We start from the raw sequence: 20,096 nt of genomic DNA on the forward strand, positions 1-20,096 counted from the left end.
ATTGTAAGATATCTACTGGACGACTCTCTATGAAACAAACACCGATTTTTTTAAATTCTGTGTATGCATATTTCTAGTATACGGTATCAAACAAATTCACAGGTCAAATGTTAGTTCGACTATTCATGCAAATCTTGCATTTTGTTTGTCGATAATTACGCACTTTGATTAAGATAATCGAAAAACAGTCCACTATTTAACCATGCGCACCAAAAAGACTGATTAATACAAACGTTTCATGTGGCATATATATGATTAAGAAATGTCTTACATAACATATTTGAAACTTGCTCTGTTAACTTGTATACTGTTGAATTTTAAACAAAGCTGAATATATTTAAAAGCTCGTCAAATTATAAGTAGCCGTGACCTTCAATTGTATTTAGAGGTATCAAGAGGATATTATTCCTTCCAATAACAACAGTTGTTTTGACTCTATATTGAAAGGATATAGTCTATGTAATCCGGGATCCAATGACACTGTCAGCAGTTTACGTATAAATCACTTGTACCGACAAGGGCAGGCTACTCCGTTGTATCATAACCTAATGGCAGCTTTCCGGTTGTTTCTTTCTTATTTCTGAATAGTAATATCCGTATAAAGATAATCTTGATTAATGCATTTTACCTTCCACTATTTATATTCAGGGGTTTGCTTTATCATAATTTCCAAAAAATATTTTGACAGGTGACGACAACAAACAAATGATATATCATCGGATGAAGACTACGAGAAGTTTTCACAGAAGTTGAATTAATCATCTTCTTAAAAACATGTTTTCGCATTACATTTCCATCACATTACAAATTAATGATGCAATACTATAATTTGATAATATCTACTTAAACATATTTTTTGGCCTGGAAAGTACCTTAGGTAGTTTGAACGATAGGAAGCTTTCGACATTTAATTTAAGTATAATTCAAAATATTAAGAATTAAAACGTATCATAGCCTAATTCTTTGTATGAAAATGTTATATGTATATATAGTAAGTGTTAGTGGATTATTCATAAGAGTTTACTGGCCGTCTATACGTAATCTGATTATTATAGGTCTATTGATCTCTCACCTTCTACCAGACTTATATGAATTATTCACAAAGGTGTTTTAACAATCACTTAAATTGATCGTGACATACTGTTTAAATGTTTAATATATAGGTCAATAGGAGGTACACTAAAGTGGTCAGTTTACAGGTAAATGGTCAGTTGGTCAATATTCATCATCCCTGCTGGCCGGGGATATAGACACTGCTGGTCAAGATGAAGTCGTTGTGTCTCATTCTGCTGATTGCTGGTGAGTATCATGTATATAAGAATCACTTTAGATCTGTATTTTAATAAATTTCATTTTTGTAGGGGAAAAACGAAAAATAAAACATCGTCGACGCATTCTTTGCAACGACTTTCATAAAATGACAAATAGATTGAAAATAATATTAATATGATTATGTTTTGCAAACTAACGTCTACTCGAAAGAGACTATTATCAGGTTTTATCACCTGATTTATCTTATGTGATAATATGATATAATTAGATGCTTCAACCAAACTACAAATAAATAAAAAGTGTTGTTATTCAAAAAAATCTGATCTAACTTGAGATGAAACTATTGATGAGTTTGTACTTTTCTGCATTATTTTCTCCGTTTAGATGCTTCAACAAAACTACGAAAAAGAAATTTAAAAACAAATATGTTTTTATTCAAAATTTGATCTTACCTGTGATGGAAAGTTTGTATTGTTTCTCTTAGTATATGCTTCAACAACTTCATATAAAAAGTAGTAACAATCAAGGTGATGATACTAGTAAACAACTGTAAAATAAAAAAAAGAAAACAATATCATAACAAATCCAGGCGATGGGATCTAATCATTAAACTTGGAATCCATAGACAATATGTTATAATATGATTATAACCTAGGCCCAAAATCTAAAAACAAATTGGAATGAAGAGTTGCCATGGACAGGACTCTGCTAACATACAAGGATAGTAGAACCTCGCGGTCCGGTAGAGGAAGCGTATGACCGCTTCATTACAGGTGACAGACTTAGTAGTCTAAGGGCTCAATATTAGGATTGTATGGTGAAAACAGAATCTATAAATTAGTAACGAAATGGTAGATGTGTTTAAGATGCACGTATATACCGTTTCATCTGTTTTAAACAAAAATCATAAAAAGAAAATGGAAGCGACAATTGCGATTTAATAAAATGGCGAACTCGATTGTGTAGTTTATAAAGATTGTATTCGATAATTCATTGGGAGGAAAGTCTGTATATTAGTGACCTTTTGTACTCAAAATATTTATCTTAATATTATTAGGTTGCAAAAATAATAATTAGAAAGTTTTGCACTTCATTCATTATATTTCGCAATATCAGATTAACTTATCATCATTGTTTTAAAAACATAACAACACTGTTATTGTGTGACATTGAATTACAAGCTTGGAATCAATTGAAAACAACATAATTTCAGCTCAAAATCAAACGCTGCAAAATATGGGCTGCAGTTGCCTAGTGTTCAAGTGTGTGTTTGATACTATTAACTGACCATAAGAAAATCTTGTCCTGTGTGCCCTCCATAATCTGGTCATTCATAACCATCAAACAATTTGACCCAATTAAAATAGAAGACAATACTTCCAGATCAAAATCACATGATTAATCTCCAGGGTTTCATTCTAATACAAGGAAAGACGCCGTATTCTAATGTCGGCAAACAGAATTATTTATGTATTCACACCATTACTGAGCAAATTAAATTTTATGCGCTTTCTCAAATTTAGCAATTTGGCTATTAGATATCCCATAATTCATCCACTTCTGATTTTTTTGCGGATCAAATTTCCGCGGCCATAGCAATGTTTCGTTAATCGCGAAATGGTCAATATCACGACCGTTGTTAAAACTGCTTATAGATAATCATTTACATAAAGGCAGGTGAAATAATACATAGCGGGTAGTTGTAAGTTTAAGTTTACTTACTCCAATAACAAATGTATTGATCGCTAAACACTCCTTTATTAACAAGTATTCCTAGGGTTATTAAATCTAAATATGCACAAATAATCCATAATCTATAAATGTATAAAAGTTGTTTGATATATTTCCAGTCCAATGTCGTTTTCTAGGTAAGGGTTAATAACTATATGCAACTGCTGGTATTGTTACAGATGACAATATACTTATAAAGACAATAGATTACGACCTTGGCATTAGTGGGTGAAGGACAACTAGAAACCTGGTGCACTTGACCCAATAATTCGGTCTATTGACTACAATAAGGATTAAAATACTGATCGTTATTACTTTTGACACATTGAAATGTTTGAGCTTTTTATTTTACTTCAAGATGAAAATATCAAAAATAATTAACTGAGTCCCGAAAAAAGTCCATGGTATGATGTCCTATATGAAATAAAGTATTGATTGCGCATGTACCAAAAGCAAAATTTATTAAGCAAGTTATTTTCTGATGGGTACTAATAGACTTGTTTCGGAAACGTAGTGGTCTTTTAACGCTATATGATAAATGATGGCAATAACTGTCGCAGTGGACGTTACATACAATGGACGTTACATACAATGGACGTTATATACAATGGACGTTACATACAATGGACGTTATATACAATGGACGTTACATACAATGGACGTTATATACAATGGACGTTATATACAATGGACGTTACATACAATGGACGTTATATACAATGGACGTATATACAATGGACGTTATATACAATGGACGTTAATACAATGGACGTTAATACAATGGACGTTAATACAATGGACGTTATATACAATGGACGTTATATACAATGGACGTTATATACAATGGACGTTAATACAATGGACGTTATATACAATGGACGTTATATACAATGGACGTTACATACAATGGACGTTATATACAATGGACGTTACATACAATGGACGTTATATACAATGGACGTTACATACAATGGACGTTATATACAATGGACGTTATATACAATGGACGTTATATACAATGGACGTTACATACAATGGACGTTATATACAATGGACGTTATATACAATGGACGTTATATACAATGGACGTTACATACAATGGACGTTATATACAATGGACGTTACATACAATGGACGTTATATACAATGGACGTTATATACAATGGACGTTACATACAATGGACGTTATATACAATGGACGTTACATACAATGGACGTTATATACAATGGACGTTATATACAATGGACGTTACATACAATGGACGTTATATACAATGGACGTTACATACAATGGACGTTATATACAATGGACGTTACATACAATGGACGTTATATACAATGGACGTTAATACAAGGACGTTATATACAATGGACGTTATATACAATGGACGTTATTCATTGGACGTATATACAATGACGTTAATACAACTAATACATGACGTTTTACAACGTTATTGCCAAAATAAAAATGATATAAGATAGTACATGATATCTGATGAGAGCTGTGTAAAATCACTGGCTATAATTTATGTTTCTGTTGTCTCTACAGTACAATATATATATGATATATGATGAGAGCTGTGTAAAACCACTACCTATAATTTATATTTCTGTTGTCTTTACAGTACTTCTTGCAGTACAAGGTAAGTATCAATCTATAATAGAAATACATAGCATTGATCAAATATACCAAAAGGTTTGTGAAATATACATTGTCTTCACATACCCTGAGAGATTATCTATACTAGGTATACCAGGAGATAATGTTTAACCAAGTCTTAATAAAATAAACCAAGTCTTAATAAAATAAAACAATTAATAAAAAGATACAAACAACCGCGATTCAAGAATAGGGGAGATAAAATCTGACAATTAAATACGTACCTATCTAATATTGAATAGAATTGAGATATTTCCCATTTATATGTTTGCAACGTTTCACTTACGAATGAAATAAATACAGATTGCGTTGATGAGTGAAACATAATATATGAGTTCACATTCGGTATTAATTTCGATGTCAACTAACAATTAAAACACATGTTCTGCTATATCTACTGTTCATTATCGGTTTAGAGTGTTAATTACTTCAAAGGCTAGACATGTGCCAAAATTGCCATGATGTCTGTTTCTCAAATCAAATTCTTTGCCTGTTTATTTAATTTTGCACGTGTGTTTTATTATAGAGTCGGTGAATTCACAAATACAAGGTGCAAGATCAACTCTTCTGCCAAGACGACGCCCAACTGGTGCCACCAGACCATCAGTTCAACCAGGACAGCGCTCAACTGGTGCCACCAGACCATCAGTTCAACCAATACAAAACCAAACTGGTGCCACCAGACCATCAGTTCAACCAATACAAAACCAAACTGGTGCCACCAGACCATCAGTTCAACCAATGCAAAACCAAACTGGTGCCACCAGACCATCAGTTCAACCAATACAAAACCAAACTGGTGCCACCAGACCATCAGTTCAACCAATGCAAAACCAAACTGGTGCCACCAGACCATCAGTTCAACCAATACAAAACCAAACTGGTGCCACCAGACCATCAGTTCAACCAATACAAAACCAAACTGGTGCTACCAGACCATCAGTTCAACCAGGAGGCAGGCCGACGTTGCCAAGCAGACCAAGTGTAAGCAATGCTCCAGTTCGACCAAGCATTGGATCCACGGTGGTCTACAGCTGTCCTAAGGAGTGTACTTATTGTCAGACCTTCGGCAAGTCATCAACATGTATGGCATACGATCAGTATGGACAACTCAAACAAAAGGTGTATGCAGCGTTACCAAGGATACTGGCTGAAGCCTACAATGAAACATCGGAAATGAATAGTGAGTACACATACTGTACAAGTACTTAAAATATTCAGATATTCATGTTGCACCAGTTACTAAGATTTTAATCATTTTGGTGCCATTCTCTTGTGGATACTGAAGATTGCATTGACACCTTGAGTTAAGACATTCATTTTTCAATTATATTTTATATAATATATTTCCGATTAAAAAAGATAAAGTTTGAATTGCAATACTTATTAATCATAATTTGCAGCTTTTAAGGTAAACGCCAAAATGGCATCATGTGAAGGCTTCAAGTCATACATGACAATTTGGGCGAAGTTATCTCCAAGAACCAGACAGAACATCAAAGATTTCTTCAACGACACACGTCTTGTCACTCCATCGGATATGGCCAGATTTCCTAAGGAGATATATGCTTCGCTAAAGGTACGTCACAGCATAGCTAAACATGATGCTTTAGTAATTAACGTATATTCTTTATTAAAGTATCTGGAACAGTAATGATTGCATATATATTTCTGGCATCTAAACTAATCTTATCAAAGACATAATTGATATATTGGTGGTTGTTTGGTAGATATTAAAAGTGTCGAACGGTTTTATGGTAAAAATCAACTTTGTCTGAAAACCGCCTGTAAAGACAATCAGTTCACTTGAAAACTATTGATTAACTTTAACTTTTTATAAAAGTTTAGATTTGACTTATCAGTGGTGCATATTAAGAGCATGTGTTACTTGCTAATGTTGTCATGCGCAGCCCGACTTTGAGAGAGTGATATACCGAACGATGAACCAGGCCCAGAAGGAACAAGTCTGTGACAAACTGAAGTCTGTAGACTGTCTCATTAGGTCGGCTATCCTCAGGAACCTCGACTGCTCTACCATCCTACTGGTAAACCTTTATTGTTCCATCATGTAGCCGTGCTTTAGATATACTGTAGTATTGTCTTTTTTATGTGCAAACTAATTTAATATTTCCCAGACGTTTATGTTAATAGATAACTACAAGGGTTCAGTATCCATATATTCAGCGTTGGCAGTTTCAATGGCAATATTTTGGAGGAAGGGAAATTTAAAATTAAAACGATACTCCAAAAAGAGCAAGAGTCGAGTAATATATAATAGATATACATGAATGCAATCGGAAACCATTTTCTTTTCAAAGTTATCTATGACATTTCATTCGAAACATCTGCAGCAAGGTGGTGGACAAACCCTGTCCAAGAAGGATCTATTGGCGCTGGTAGATCTGACTAATTACACCAACTGGGATGATGCTGAATGGAACAAAACTTTGTCGTTCTTCGCTGAGCTTCTGACTTACAAACACTTCGAGGTGGTCCCAATCGATGTTCTTATAAACAAGTTAGTATCCAATAGATATAGGGTAGTAACTTAGCAGAATATGTATTGGATATGTAATCTCCTGCCAGATGTTCGCTTTGATTCACTTGATCTGACCGTGACAAGTAATTTTGACTCATTAGGTGATATAATAGACCAAGTGGGGCTTTCTCGTTATAAGTTCCCAAAGTCATAGGAAGTCTATGTAAATGATTCGCTATGTAAACAGACTTGTAGATGGCAAAAGGAAGGGTTTATTGTGTTGGATATACTGTGTCCTCATTATATAGACCTTTATGTCATTAATCATTCTCTCTAAGTAAATGTCAAAACAAGGTTGTCACCTGCCCTTCAAGGGTTTTAAGTTTTAAGTTCTGAATCGCAAAATAGATATGCTTGCCATCTAACTCTCAACGACAAATTAGAATTAATAATAGAAATATTATACGTTTATATATCATGTTAATGGAACGGTTACATATTATATTAATTAAACGGTTACATATTATATAAATTAAACGGTTACATATTATATAAATTAAACGGTTACATATTATATAAATTAAACGGTTACATGTTATATCAATTAAAAACGATTACATATATACATTACTGGTTTTCATATTTCATTATTTTGAGTATTGTTCAGTCTGCATTTTGGACGCATGAATGTGTACCCTGCATACAGTACATCAAATCTAATACATGTAATATACTGAACAACATAATTATTTGAAGACGAAATGATACATCAACACTGTGTGATCATTTAGTTCTTTATTTTGCCTATGATTGTTGGCCGTATTTAAGAAAACCATCACGCTAGTTTTTATATGAGAGAGGGGCTAATAGCACCTATGTCCATTACTTTTGGATTTTTTTCCCAGTTCTTATGAAAGATACTCCTTTAGACATGGAATTCATTTATTTTCAGTATGGGAACATTGATGCCATTCTGCGGAAAGTTGTCTGTCAAGGTCGTGGAAACCATTGCCGAGAGGACACAGCGAAAGATGGTCGACATGAAGAGAACTTCGTCTATCCCTGCTAACATTAAATCCGAATGGATGGACCTTTTAAGTCGATGTGGCGCCAGTCCGGATTTCTTCGACGGAGTATTAGACGTTCAAGAGGTACTTCCCGTATTTATCATCAACCTATTTGAGCGACTTTCATAGTTTTACAATAACAAATTATTAGCCTTCATGCAAACGTATTCTAACATTGCAATAATTTTTACTATCTTTAATTGATTTTTTATTTGTTATTTTACTAGCATATCATTTTTAGTGATGTTTTGTAAACAGCTCGTCTCGTTACTCTACAACAATATAAAATTAAAATTATGGACCTCATACTACTATACGGCCTATAATGTTAAAAGGTGTGTTTGTTATAATTTTGAAAATGCTATCAGGCTATGTCGTCTGTGGACATGAGCAAGGCCGACCCTAAGGATGCTATGAAGTACATGGAGAAAAACAGCAAATCGTTGGACGTTACAGTAATGGACAAGGACCAGATCGTTAAGTAAGTCAATAGGACTACTCTAAAGGACTACACATGTAATAATAATTGTTGACACTGAGTAACAATGTACATTGTAGTATGTATCTGAGAACCTTTATACACTATTCCACAAATTATATCATGTAAACACTTCTAAAGGGCCGTGTTAGGTGAGTGGTTAAATTTCCTGACATATTACCTATACCTCCATATTTACATGCACTGATCGCTGGTTACTGGTTTTTTATACGGCATTCATTCCACAAAACCTGGCACGTCCTTAAATGGCCATGACTTTTACACCAGTCACACATTACCGATTCCTCAGCAATCTATACTTCTGTAAAACATAGTGATGATCCATTCAAAATGATGATCTGAGTGTGTGTAGGTACAATATTAAAAAATCCTAATTTGAAAAAGAACTATCACTAAATACTTTATGAATGATTCTATTTCAAAAAATGACTAGGTGATACATCAGTTAATTAGGGGACATGTAGTGTTAAATAACTGTTAGATATATGTATTTATTACATAATTTGTTTACACCAATCTATATATGAAGAAATATAATATTTTCAACTATTACACCGACCGCTCAATAAAACCTTGTTATATTGCACGGTTCGAAGTTATATTGCACGCTTCCATGGAAACGTTATATTGCACGGTTCGAGATGTTATATTGCACGGCTTTAGGAACACCTCGCTGTTGTTGTCTAGTTTTGTAGAAAACTTCCGAGGAATTGCGAGTAACAGTTAGTTACGTTATTATGACGTCACAAAGGTTCACGCTCAATTTCGCGCTGGATTTATAGATCTCGAATCAAGCACGTCATGTAGACGTTTACTGTACCGAGTAAAAGGACGGACACGATGAATGTATTAGATCAAAAGGCTGCAAGCAGGTCTAATAACGTGAAAACAGACAATAAGACATCCAAACCGGAGTTACAACGTGACGTACGTGGGCTATACGTCAATCTTCAATAGGATATTAAGGGTTTTTTTTCCGTACGGTACGGTGTTGGTGATTTTGTTAAGTGATTGTCGTATTCGTTTTATAAAAAAAAAAATATTCAACTGAAAAACTGGTGATTATGTAATAAAACAAATATTCCATGGTTACTGTGCTCTAGTTCATAATATTTACCCCTCGGTGATGGTAATCAACAAATGTTATATTGCACTCGGCCTTTGGCCTCGTGCAATATAACATTTGTTGATTACCATCACCTCGGGTTAGATATTATGAACTAGAGCACAGTAACCCATGAAATATTTGTATAGTATAAACTGGTAGGCACGATTAAATAAAAATTAAACATGTAACCTGTGGATCTGAACGTCTATTATTCCTACCGAAGTTTTAGTTTTTGTATTCTTACTTTGCTCCACTCCCTGATGTGTGTAGCTTCATTAAAGTCCTCGCCTTTAATAAAACACGGATGATGGAGTTGAATGAGACTGCATTAGAAATGGCTGCCTGTGACATCTGTAAGAAAGCCTCCGACCTACAGAAATCAGACGTACGTTTTACACGATTGATTTTAATCCCTCCTTATCTAATTTTATTTGTGTTTTATGTTTAAGTCTTAATGAATTGGTTTGTATCAAAATATATTAATCTCAATTAAAGATTCTTCGCTCCTGATAAAGTATACCCCGGAATTTGCATGTAAGAAAGAGTATCAAAACTTATTCAATTTAATGAGAAAATTTATATTGCGTAAATGATAAATATCTTTACTGTAAATATCATAGTTTATGCAAGAAAATATAGATAAAAGTGCCATATATTATATTCGTAGCTGAGAATGATTACGAAAGTTCTCCAGAAGAAGCTTCCTACCTTCACTGATCCAACCTTGTTTGACGCCAGTAAAGTCGAGTGTATCGGCTGTATGCTGCCTTTTTTCCCCAAAGCGGCGTTTGACCAGGTTCCACCTGTCGCCATGCAAGGCGCGCTCACTGCCGGTGATATGAAGAATATGACAATGAAATCTAGGTCAAAGGTAAAATGTCTCAGCGGTATATGGAAAATGACGTCACTTTCTGTTCCTTCAAAATCACGTAACGAGGAAAAAAGAATAAATTTCTGATACAACAATACTATGTAATGATACTGTTCATATCTATTCTGTTTAATTTCCAATTCAATTTGTTTAAATATAACAATGTGTTTGACTATGACGTTTTTTTCCCTTGGCTAGGCCCGGTCCATTATGAACATGGCAAAGACAGCATTCAATAAACCAAACGTAAGTATAACTAATTATCAAACTTTCCCAACCTCCAACTGACAAAGTAAACAAAGAAAGATTGCTGATATAATGCAGACGCTTCAGGTCCTTCCAATCTACCATGCCTATCATAGCGTCTTGTATAGTAAAATGTTTACCTGTTGACTTCGCTTTACATTCCGACCTGGGAGTATACCGAACAGGCATTGAGATGTATGATGTATGCTGATTACGTCCAAGATAAGACATTGTTCCATCATTAAAGGGAGACTTCAGCAGCGATGACCTGGAGAAGATGGGTTCCTCTGTACTGGCACTGAAGGCTACAGAGGTGATCAACGTCCCAGACGCTTCCTTCACCGACAGTGTGGTGGAATCTCTGGACACAGCACTCAGGAGTGGAGACATGGAAATATCTAAAGCTGTGAAGGCAAAGTTCATTCAGAAGGTAATAATTCAGTGTCCATCTGTTTGTCTTCTGGATATTTCGTTCCAAAAACTACTAGAAAACAGGAGATCTAGAGTGAAATTCATTTTTTCGTTAGCTACGTTTGAATTTATTCAGTTGAAAAAATAATTTGTATAAATATCGATATAGATGACATTTTACTACCTTAGTAATATATCTGAGGGATTATGATAGTAGGAGATGTTTTTCTGGTTTTTTTTTAGCTGACAGTTTGCTAAGTACAAAAGCTCGCCGTTCTAATATTATCGATAATAGTTTATAGAGGCAAGGCAATATATCACTGGAGTTCTTTTGTTTGCTTCTCATCAACATTATTGGAGTTGACAATCATCAACAAGGCTATTTATCACTTTTTAGATCAAGAGCGGCGCAGGAATAGGAAAGGTGTTATCTACATCCCTGGCCAAGGAAATCCCGACCTCCGACCTTGATGATGCCTCCGTCTCCGACTTTGATGATTTAGTCGGAGAGACCAATGAGAGCACGATCGAATGTAATACAAAGCAGGTGAGTAAGAGGACAGTTTTTGGATACAAAACGGTAAACATCAAAGAGGAACAATTAGAAACTTAAAACAACATAATGTTACCCACATGTATTAAATCATAAAACATTTGCTAAAAGGCAAACTAATATTATTTCCGACAATCGATTAAACCAGTGAGGATTAGGTCAAGAATAATACAAAGAGAAAAGACGTGATTAGCATCATTCTATATCATATACTTGCAACGGCTTTTTTAATATATTGTTGGATTTGAAGACAATGGCTTATGTTTATTTATTTTATTTTTGTTGTTGTTTTTTTTTCAGGCACGATTCTTGATGAAGAAGGTGAAGAGCGTTGTCGGCGACGTTACATCTTCTAACACCAACTTTACCTTGATGAGAGTTACCAACATCCTGCCCTATACCTGTGGCTTCACAAAGGAGGATGTCATCAATTTCGTACAAGACAGTTCCTACATCGACATTCTCAAGAAGATCAGCGAAACGCCATGTTTAACACGAGGATTGGTAAATAGTTATCTTATTCACAATTATTCGATTTTTGTTATGTAGATGATAGTTATTTTAATAAAAACTAATTTTCCCTTGAATCTACCATGATTGTTTCTACCGTGTATGTTTAGTGTTGACACTGTCATTCATACCCCATGAATCTTGAAGTCTAGCATAGAATAAGTTACGTATTGTTCGCGAAAAATTACGTCACTCTTCAAACCACCCATTTCAATGTTCACTTCAAGATATGGCTAAGGTTTATTCTTCTTCATTCTTCTCGACAGAGTAAAACTTTGTACGAACAGCGTAAGAACGCCACGTCATTTGATTCTACTGATGCTGCCACTCTCGAGTCCGAGACCACTAGTTCCACCGTCAGTCAGATGTCAGCTCAAATTCTGGCACATCACAGGTACATATCATAAAGACTGATCTGTCAGTCAGATGTAAGCTCAGATTCTAGTTCATCACATGTACGTATTATAAAGACTACACTGTCAGTCAGATGTCAGCTCAGATTCTGGATCATCACAAGTACATGTACAGACTACACTATCAGTCAGATGTCAGCTCAGATTCTGGCACATCACAAGTACGTATTATAAAGACTACATCGTCAGTCAGATGTCAGCTCAGATTCAGGATCATCACAGGTACGTATCATAAACACTACACTGTCAGTCAGATGTCACATGACACTCTCCAGATCATTGAAAGTAGGAGTGGAAAAGGTAGAAGGATTCAAATTTTCTTTTGATTTGTAAATTTAGTATTCATCAAAATTATTTAGTACAATATGACGTCTATTCTTTTAATATCTTTCATTGAACACTGATTCATTTCCTCAAATTTACATTTATTTGTATATTTCGTTCGATTGTTACTAAACCAGCAAAGCTGAGCTGGACAAGTATGGTGCGAGCAGATGTCTAGATATCTTGGAAAAAATATCAACAGCAAACACCAAGCTCCTCACAAAGGCTGAATTAAAGGATAAATGGGACTACTTTGTCGCTTGTGTGGTAAGTAACCATTACGATATGGGATAAATTATTAAAAATTTCATATTCTTACTTTATAATTAAAAACAAACATATTTACACACAAAATAAATGCATGCAGTGACAATTAAAAAAAATCCCTTTCATCTCTGATAATCTTTTTTAGGGCAAAACTATTGGAACAATCACAAAAGATGATTTGAAGAAGGCAGGAAATCTATTGTGTGGAATCACAAAAGCGCATATCGAGGTACTGGACTCTGATGCATTGGACGAATATGCCTCTGTCATTCAAAAGTGTAGTCTGGATGAAGAGGACAGACAGGCACTGGTTGACATCTATGTGTCCAAAATGGGAATGTAAGTTTTACTATTTACAGATTACTGTAGACCTAGGCTTTTCTTTGGTTTATATATGATATTTCCATCCAGTGCATCAGTTCATATTCAATTTAAATTTGACGATAACGTTAAGGAAAATGTCGTTCGTGAATGGCTAAAATAATGTTGAGATACCATGACCTACATTTACATAAAAATTGTTTTGTTATATCATAATATCATTTTGATTTAAAAGCTTGATTATTACTACAAATTCTTCTTTAAGAACGAGTGGAGCCAGTCTGACATCGTCCGCGGTTGTTAGTTTGGGGACTACAGTTGCAAACCTGCCTTCCTCCATACTTAATACTATCCCAGATGTAAGTATACCCTCTAACTGTATAACAGTATTAATGAATGTAAATATTTACACTGAACAAACCATTGCTTAAAGACTATTGCTGCTCAAAGGCATGATAAAATGATAAATGTATTTATGAATTAACACAATACCAGAATACAGGTTGTCCGAATAATTAGCATTATCTGTACGTACATTGTATCTATGTTAAATTATGTTAAACTATGGAAACTGCATTTTTTATTACAATCATCACTCGGTCTTATTATAACACCCTTCGATGTTAAACGACCAGTTTTTAAAGAGAATAATCAGACGGCTAATGATGTTTACGTAACATGTATACTCTTTTTTCAATAGTTCGTATTATACGTTTAATTAAAGCTTACGAGCTTCAGAGCAATACATAAAGTCATTCAAAGGATAGTTGTTTGAAGATATATAAATTCAAACTACTTAATTTGTTATTTTTCAGCAAACAATATCTGATCTTTCTGAAACCATCATGAAATCTTTCAAAGAAAAGGAGGAGAGTGACAAAGAGCGGGAAAAATCTGGATTCAAGAGCGACATCAAAGACGCTGATAAGGCAACGTACAAAAGATTAAAGATTGGCATCGCAACTAAAATCTTATCTGCTAAAGAATCAATCGCTACAACCACTTCAGGATTAGCTGGCCGTAGGAAAAGATCTACAGGTATCTATAATGCCTTGACATGATGTTCCTATATTTAGCGATGTTTGGTTTTCAGGATTGTCAGAAGTGAAGTGGCACTAAACAAAAACATGTTTGCTTTCTTACTTTCGTGATCATTCTGGAAAATGTTGATCAGTGTTTAACGTTCATATCAAATCAACCATTGTACGAAAATAATATGACACATAGATCAATAGATGTATAAAAATGTTGATTAGTAAATGTTACTTGAGTGAAGCCATTATAACATTACAAAGCAAATGGTATCCATTTACAATAGAACAGGTCGATGTTGACCATTAGTGATACCTGCAGTGACAACAAACCACCATAATCACTGTATCGACATATTGACTATACCTCTGTAAACATACTGGACATTACGTGTTTCTACAGCGTCCCTGACCTGTAGCGATCTCCAGGCCATTGGTACCAGCGGTCTGTCCGCACTGACCACTACACAGATATCTAACATGAATGACCAGGAGTATATCGACTGTGCCGAGACTTTAGGCTCTGTCACCGACTACAGTGATGATCAGGAAACAGCTCTGCTGGCCCTGGCTATGAGGAGCACTGTATGTTCGTTTATAACTTATTATCTCCCTTTGAACATTCATTGCATTATTTAGTTGTGAACTTCCATACTTATGTATGCTGAATCAACATGTGGTTTCAGTGCTTAAGTAACTGTAGGTACATCTATTGGTCCCAAGTTTACATAGCACAGATGTTTGTATTTCGTGAATTTTTCTTTGCCATATGCGGGAGTAAATATTAGCGCAACACCCATTCCACAATTTAACAGTCTATTATACATTAACAGTAACATCCGGTTTTTTTTTTCTTTTAAATATATTCATTTTCTTTCCAGCCAAAATACTCTCCCAAAGACAATCCAAAGGTATAAAATTTAAAGTGATTTTTTTTCCAGAAGTATATTTTGCGATACTTAGTTAATTTTGCCTCCTCTCCATCCCTGCTACAGGTGTGGGGCGATCCGTCCACGTGGGCCGCTACTGACGTCTATAATGCTGGCGTGATCTGCCAGGCCATGACGGAGAGTCAGATCGGCACACTCACCCTAGACCTGGACGCTGTCAGCCGACTCGGACAGTTCAGTGGCTGGGATAGCCTTAAGGTACAGAAGCACTAAACACAGTGATTCATAACACGTGCTATCTAAGTTACAAAAATTAAAATACCCTCTTCCATGCTCTAAGTAAATTTGATTCTATGGAAGAAGAATTTTCTCAAACATTGAATTCATAACCTTAATGTTGATGTGGATTTGTTATATAAAACAAATACAAATAGACAGTAGTTTTCTTAGGTGCCATGCCGTCCACATCTTTATTCTAAGAGAGGCTTGGTTACATATAAATTTAGGAATAGCGAATCATAGAAATGATATTCCGGATCTCGATATTTTACGGAACGAAATTAGATAATGTCCAACACTTAACATTGTGACTACATGAGTAGATTGACTAAAGGTTCTTTAAATATCGTAATAATGGTTGTATCAAGTCGTAGTTATTAGGCGTGATATACGTATATCAACACCACATATCCTGTATTTGTTCGTCCTTCTCTGAATATTCTTGTTTTGACAAAATGTTTTACTGTGTAGAAAAAGGCATTATACCAGCGCTGGCTAACTCTGGAGAAAGGAGGAGATAGTAGTACAATAACATCCAGCGAGCTCAGATCTCTAGGTCACGTGACTTGTGGAGCAGAAACCGGACACATCAACGTCATCCAGTCATCAGTCTACCAGTGAGTAACAGGGTATTGGACAGTGATTGACACTTAATTCGGCGATAGATGAAACCACGAAGCAAACTTTCTACTTCTAACAAAACACTTTAAATAGAAGTGTTTCCAGCAAGGAGTTTATATTATCATTACAAAGACATTTCAAATTCTTTTGATTGCATTCTATCGCTGTCAACAAAACGAAATGTAAAACACAATTTCTAATTCTAGGACCTTACTCTTCTGTCCCAAGATATTAATGTCATTGAAAATGTACAAAGACGAGCAACAAAAAGGATACCGTGTTTAAAGCATCTATCCTACCAAGATCGCTTAAAGAGTCTAAGTCTACCAACACTTCAATATCGTAGAGAGCGCGCAGATATCATCCAAACCTACAAAATTCTAAATGAACGTTGAGTCACTATTCGATGAAATTGGACGAACTTCAACAAGGGGGCACTCCAGAAAACTATATAAAAGGCAATTCAGACTGGGAAAATCAGGCCACTTCTTCAGCAACAGAGTTATCAACATCTGGAATTCTCTACCAGAGGAAGTGGTGTGTTCACCATCTCTTAACACCTTCAAGTCAAGACTCAATAAGTACTGGAAAAACCACCCAGCAAAATTTCAACCATCTTTCTGACAAAATTGTATAAATCGGGTGAATAAATTACTCACAGGAATGGACAGCAAACCCTGTGATATTCTAAATCCATGGAAACTTTTTAATCAGTGTTTTTATCAGGACCTTACTCTTCTGTCCCAAGATATTAATGCATTTGTATTCATATACAATATCACTTATATTAACATGTCTTATACCGATCGCACGTATGAAATAGAAATTGGTGTGATTGTCTTCTCCTTATTATAGTTAACAGTAGATTTAGCAGTAACTTTGACTAGTGACTATCAAAAACGGTATCATTTTCCTTTTGATTCCGCTTCTTTTCCAGAACTCACCCACGGCTCATTGACATTGTATATAATTGTCATTACGCAGTCAGGCCTCAGGCCAATCAACAATATGACCATTGCATGGTATCTAAAGCAAAAAGATATAATCAAACATATTGTTATCCTTAGGAACGCTGCTGATGCCGTTGGAGAAGTGACCAGTTGTGAGGACACACAGCTTCAAGCATTTGCCGCTTTGGCGAAGGCAGCGTACGGAAGTGACGTCACACAATGGGACACCACTGTCATCACCAATGTTGGAATCGTTATTGGTAAGTATTCTACTACACGCGTCACACATTGTATGCTACTATTCAAAACATATTTCACTTATTCAGTTATCAAATTCAGCAATCAAATAAAACCAAGTGATATTATTTTGTTCTAAGCATTGCTTCTATTCACAACGTCATCGTTGTATTTCAGGTGGTCTGACAGCCAGTGAGATATCTACGCTGTCAGAAACACAGATAGACGCTGTGGAGGCCAACCATATCACCTACATCCCAGACACCACCTTCACTGTAAGTTGTTACATCTAGACAACAATGGCGATTGTCATCATACTACGCCGCTGGCATTTGAAGCTTGAAGCAATTAAAACAGAAAAGTGATAATACAATAAAATATGTATAAAACTTATAAATGAAAACATGCATTGCATCTCTACTGATACAACTAATTACTTCTCGTTTATGAGTTACGTCTTAATTCGTTTCTTATAGTTATCATCTAAATATATGTTAAACAACATTGACCTTAGCATGGGAGATATAAAATAACTCTTATACATATATTGCAGTACCATTTATCAATGGATGGTATAAATTTTCTTCTCACTTTCCGTTTCTTTTAGATTTCTTTTATCAGTAGAGTCTTGGTTCCTTACCTTTCTTTAATTTCCCTTCATATTACCTGATAGGGTTTCACCGTGGCCCAGATCAGCACCTTCAGTACGACCCAGGCTCAGTCGACAACCATCAATCAGCGAGCTGCTCTAGACTCAGCCCAACTAGCTGCACTTGAAGCAGTGGCAGCCATGACCTGGACTACAGCCGGTGAGATTATCATGTTCTTGTTTGGTTTACCTTTTTGTTTAACACCTGGATTTTTTTTATCGATTGGAGACTTTGTTGTCGACAATACGGTCCTTTGTAAGAAAGAGTACTTGCTCTTCAAAATGTAGTTTCTATCTCGTCTCTCCTAATTTCCTAAGACGACCATACTCTAAATCCACTTCCAGTCTGTGCTTCATCAGAATCTAGTTAAAGAGGCTGATGGAAGTAAAGGAAAATATTATATTATAGCTATTACACTTGTTTACTCCGAGTCGGAAAACGATCGAACCAAAAGCAATGTCCTATAATATAAATCGTATAGTTTGTCAATGTTCAAAAAACCGATCTTTGTTTTCGGTTAGTATCAACAATGCTACGGTTGGGTTATACGATGTACATGTTTTAATGATATTACGTGGTTTTTTTTTCAGATTCCGGAGTTGGAATGCCGACTGCTAACTTGTTGGTGATGCTGTTCACAGTGATCTGCTGTACATTGTTTAACAAAGTATAATGACAAAAGCTGAAACCATTCCTAGAATGGTAGTTCTGTTTATAGACGTATCTATGTAATAGTACCAATATGTTGTAATTAATATTCATTGGTGAAATGATGACGTTAAACTGATGTTTTATCAATATAATTGTGGTATCATGTACTTGTGCTATTTTTGTATAATAAAAAAAAATACAGTACAAACTGTAAAGACTCTAGGTCCATTGAGGTTTTAAATGTAAGCTAAATGGCCCACAACAAAATGTCTTATTTTATTTCATGAGATATAGCACATAAGTTATTGAAGGGAGATGCCATCATTTACTGATCCAATTAGGACGTTTGACTGACTGTTTCTCGATAATTTAATATGGTAGTGACGTGGTTATAGTATGGTTATAGTTGTATAACTACTAGACATGACTTTATGTCATGTAAACTAACTAATAATGTAAACATGTCAATGTATAGTTTTTATTTATAAAGAAAAAATGATATAAACATGATACATATGGTCAGATTTCAAATGATTCGGACCTTTTAAGGAGAGAGATAGCTAAAACGTACTTGATTACTTTTCGATATAAGTTGTTACTGTTATGTTTTGTGTTTCCTTTTTAATTTATTGGTGCAACACTTTTAAATCTTTTAAATAAAATGTCTGGAATTCGTGTCATTATCGTTTGTTTGTTGTATTTGAGACAATTAAAGACATTTTGTTTTGTAGCAAGTTACCATACGGAAAACGTGTCAAAATTAGACTTCTATTTCTACAACCTTTGGCGGCCATTTTTGTTCTTGTTGTTGTTTCTGGGAAATTCCCTCCTTTGTAGGAGCACCCTATAGAGTATCTTGGTGATTCCAACAAGTGGATTCTCTATCTAACACACATTGTTGATTTTTACACTAATTCAGATCAAGTTTCTGGATCCCTTCGACTGGGTTTACCATTAGTGAAAAGATGACTCATTTTTGAAAAGGTGCAAACATTGTAAAAAGTAAAAAAAAAAAAAAAAAAAAACATGTATTTTTTTCTTCAAGATTTAGTGGG

General features: G+C 34.9%; 1 protein-coding gene across 1 annotated transcript; it reads left to right on the forward strand.

Annotated features, from left to right (window-relative positions):
- Positions 1–963: 963 nt before the first annotated feature.
- On the forward strand, positions 964–19,721 carry LOC138322756 (platelet binding protein GspB-like). The gene is made up of 26 exons (XM_069266843.1): positions 964–1,299; positions 4,629–4,646; positions 5,190–5,846; positions 6,067–6,242; positions 6,574–6,708; positions 7,015–7,181; positions 8,095–8,293; positions 8,578–8,690; positions 10,087–10,201; positions 10,484–10,687; positions 10,886–10,933; positions 11,181–11,363; positions 11,742–11,891; positions 12,198–12,401; positions 12,674–12,801; positions 13,282–13,411; positions 13,557–13,750; positions 13,998–14,091; positions 14,548–14,770; positions 15,167–15,348; positions 15,759–15,911; positions 16,404–16,549; positions 17,621–17,763; positions 17,918–18,015; positions 18,414–18,549; positions 18,981–19,721. The coding sequence occupies exons 1-26, from the start codon at positions 1,266–1,268 to the stop codon at positions 19,061–19,063; spliced, it is 4,113 nt and encodes a 1,370-aa protein (XP_069122944.1). The 5' UTR covers positions 964–1,265; the 3' UTR covers positions 19,064–19,721.
- Positions 19,722–20,096: the final 375 nt, after the last annotated feature.

The sequence above is a fragment of the Argopecten irradians genome, chromosome 5 (genome assembly GCF_041381155.1).
Source record: "Argopecten irradians isolate NY chromosome 5, Ai_NY, whole genome shotgun sequence".
Taxonomy (NCBI): Eukaryota; Metazoa; Mollusca; class Bivalvia; order Pectinida; family Pectinidae; genus Argopecten; species Argopecten irradians.

Excerpts from the sequence above, each read along its gene's own strand:
- LOC138322756 (XM_069266843.1), top strand. The coding sequence starts at position 1,266 with ATGAAGTCGTTGTGTCTCATTCTGCTGATTGCTG. Across the intron at positions 13,412-13,556 it reads ACTACTTTGTCGCTTGTGTG|GGCAAAACTATTGGAACAAT; the intron begins GTAAGTAACCAT and ends AATCTTTTTTAG. Across the intron at positions 15,912-16,403 it reads GTGGCTGGGATAGCCTTAAG|AAAAAGGCATTATACCAGCG; the intron begins GTACAGAAGCAC and ends TTTACTGTGTAG.